The following is a 3,296-nucleotide window of genomic DNA, read 5'->3' as shown; positions in this document are numbered from 1 at the left end:
AAATAAATCTTGGAAGGTCAATCATAGATGTAGAAAGATGAAATATAATGTGTCAAGTCATCCAAAAGGGACAACATGACATCTTACTGTGAGTGATAGTGATGGGAGAATATTCAGATATCAGAGGTGTTTGGATTCACTCGATCAGATTTGATGCTGTTTTGGATACAAGGCAGGAAAAGATCAATAATTTCTCAGTGCTTGGGATGCTTACAACTAGATACGGTGGATGGGACTGAAAATCATGCATTTACACTATTGAATAAGATCCCTGGAAAACTTCCAAGTGCTATGTTGGTGAGGTCTGGGGTCTGCAGGTGAGTTGACAGTGCAATCAATTTGGTATGGCTGGCAAATATAATAATAAATGCATATTTGAATATGAATGCAATTACCAAGAAAGGCAAGAGATTTTGAATTGAAGTAGTACAAAACACAAATATTCAGAAGCTAGAAGAGAAGATAGGATTAACAATAATAATTCGTAATATTATTAATAAAATAACATTGGAAACTAACTGAATGTATTAACAGTAATCTTGACACTTTGATCCAAACTATGGATCCCAAAACAACTCTTTCTGTGGTGACATAGCTACTGGTTAAAGAATGTTGATGTCTGATGTGACAAGATAATATATGCAGAAATAAGCCTCATTACTGCAGCTCACTAAAATGGACTCTCTTCATAGTGCCAAGGTCATGACAACTCCATGCTATGGTAATGAGCAGTGCCTCTTGTCTATCCCTCAACTTCATGCCAATAGGAGGTAGGATGGAGAATCAGGGTCCAGGTAAGATTCTGCAAAGCACAATATCAAAAGGTGCCATACCAATATTGTACCAAGCAGTGAACATAACAGTCCTCATTCCTGAACCTGAGAATTCCAATTTGAGAGGAGAAATGGTCAGTGGTGTCGTCTTGTGAAAGCTAAAGCTTTGTTCCTCGGTACTGATACATAGGTAAAAGCATAAGCAGACACTGGAGACAGAATAGCAGGAATACCTGGCTGGGCAACTCCTCCTCCTCCTGGCCACTCACTCTGCCTTTGTGTCCTGTCTCAGTTCCTGATCCCTTGAAGCCCTGAAAGTATTTACAGTTAGCTCCTTGGAAAGTTAAATGTAAGCTTCCAATAGAAGTTGGGTCAATTCCCACAGTGGCAAGTACATTGTTATAAATCCATCCCCTTCTTCTCCTGGTCACTTTTACTTTATTCCCAAAGTCATTTTCTTGAAATTATCTCTGTAACATCTAGATAAAATTACCATGGCCATTTCCTTTCATTTACCAAATGTGGAAAACATCCTCCTGAGGGCCACTTTTACATCCTTGTTCCGAAGAGTATAGATGAGTGGGTTTAGGGTGGGGCTGACTGCTGTGTACAGGACAGTGACTACTTTGACATTTTCCATGGAGGACCCAGACCCTGGGAGTAAGTAGGTGTAGATAAGGGTGGAGTAGTACATGCAGACCACCAGGAGGTGGGAGGAGCAAGTGGAGAAGGCACGGTGCTTTCCTTCAGCTGAACGGATTTGTAGGATGCTGGAGATGATGAAGGCATAAGACATCATGGTGAGCAGAAAGTTGGCCACCCCAAAGAAAATGTCTGCCATGATAACCATGACATTGTTCACATACTTTGAACCACAGGCAAGAAGCAGCAGTGTAGGAATTTCACACAGGAAGTGAGGGATATGATTGGGGCCACAGAATGTTAGCCTTGCCATCAGGCCAGTGTGTACAGAGGAGTCAACTATACCCACAACCCACATGCTGCCTGCCAACAGGGCACAGAGCGGCTTGCTCATCATCGTGCCATAGTGCAAGGGCTTGCAGATGGCCACATAGCGGTCATAGGCCATTATGGTGAGCAGCAGCAGCTCAGCCCCCAGGAACCATGTCAAGAAGAAGAGCTGGGTCATGCAGCCTCTGTAGGAGATGGTGCTGCCCTTGCCCATCAGGTTCTCCAGCAACTTGGGGAGAACAGTGGATGTGCAGACAATATCTAAGATAGCCAAATTGGTGAGAAAGATGTACATTGGAGTGTGGAGGGTTGGGTTCATGCAGATGGCCATGAGGATGAGGCTGTTCCCTGCAAGAGCAGTCAGGTAAAGGAAGAGGAAGAGAGCAGAGAAGGCACCCTGGAGCCAGGGATTTTCTGTGAATCCCTGAAGGACAAACTCCACCACGTCTGTATGGTTGTTCGCTGCCATTAAAGTGAGCCTCTCTCAGCGTTCCTGGGAAGTAGCAGGTACCTGGGCAGAAGGAGGGATATGGACTGGGTAGGAGATGTGTCCTCTCCACATGCCAGTGTTCTAAACTCTTCAGGGGTGTTTGTAGTGGTCCCTTTGCCCTAGGAAACACATGGATAAGATATAACGATAGGTCCCTGCACTAAGGGAAACAATCAGAGGATTAAGTCTCCCCTATAGGTCTCTCTCACCCATAACTCTTTCCAGTCTGGTAAACCCCATTTGTCATGACAGCTTCTCCTTCTTATTTGTTTCTGGGAAGCCATTCCTCAGTAATTTTCATAGGAAGTGAAATCGGTTTTCACTTTAATTGTGAACATTTCCTACATTAATTGAACTCATGAAAACAACTTAGAGATTGCTCTGGAGCGCTGGACACTGTGCTTGTCTACAAGTGCCATATGGAAGACAAACTTGTCAAGGGAGACAAGCCAGAAGGTTCAAGGCTTCCATCCACCTAAGGAGGAAGAGCCAATTGAGCTGGGGATTGGGTGAGGTTTCATGGAGAAGATCACCTCAAAGACATGATGGAATTCTCACCTGCAGTGGACGAAGTGGGCAGGATGGCTGGGCTCAGCGGGCTTTTGGGTGCCCCTGAAGGGTCTAGTATCTTGGGGAGTAGCCTTGGAATGTTTCTGTGGCACCCATCTCAGAGCAGCCTAGAGGCATTGCCAGAGCATAGCTGTGCGTTAACCTGGCTGCAGGCTTGCCAATCAAAACCACCACTACTGCATCCTGCCTTGTCTTCTCCAGTCTGCTACCCAGAGTATGTGAGGGGATGGAAATTGGTCATCTAGGATTGTCTGAGAAGCTGTATCCTGTCAATGTCTGGAGAACAACTCTTGACTCAAACCCCATCCAGACTCTCTTGGTCTAAGAAGGAAGAAAGGCACAGGCACAGCCCCAGTGCTGCAAGCCCTAGTGCTGCCCTGGAGCCTCCTGCCAATGACATGCCCCCTCCTGCTCCCCCCCCCCCCCCCCATTCTGAGACCTCTGAGACAATCTGACTTCACTCACCTGTCCAACAACTCATTCCTGACAGG

At 45.7% G+C, this 3,296-nt stretch overlaps 1 protein-coding gene across 1 annotated transcript; it reads right to left on the bottom strand.

Moving 5' to 3' along the window:
* Positions 1-1,281: 1,281 nt before the first annotated feature.
* Positions 1,282-2,214, bottom strand: LOC101420411 (olfactory receptor 13A1-like). Its single transcript, XM_012527252.1, has one exon. The coding sequence runs from the start codon at positions 2,212-2,214 to the stop codon at positions 1,282-1,284; it is 933 nt and encodes a 310-aa protein (XP_012382706.1).
* Between the last annotated feature and the right edge of the window lie 1,082 nt (positions 2,215-3,296).

The sequence above is a fragment of the Dasypus novemcinctus genome, chromosome 16 (genome assembly GCF_030445035.2).
Source record: "Dasypus novemcinctus isolate mDasNov1 chromosome 16, mDasNov1.1.hap2, whole genome shotgun sequence".
Classification (NCBI taxonomy): Eukaryota; Metazoa; Chordata; class Mammalia; order Cingulata; family Dasypodidae; genus Dasypus; species Dasypus novemcinctus.
The sequence above is the reverse complement of the archived record's forward strand: the minus strand, read 5'-3'. Positions and strand labels throughout refer to the sequence as shown.

Coding starts and splice junctions, on each gene's coding strand:
- LOC101420411 (XM_012527252.1), bottom strand. CDS start 2,214: ATGGCAGCGAACAACCATACAGACGTGGTGGAGTTTGTCCTTCAGGGA.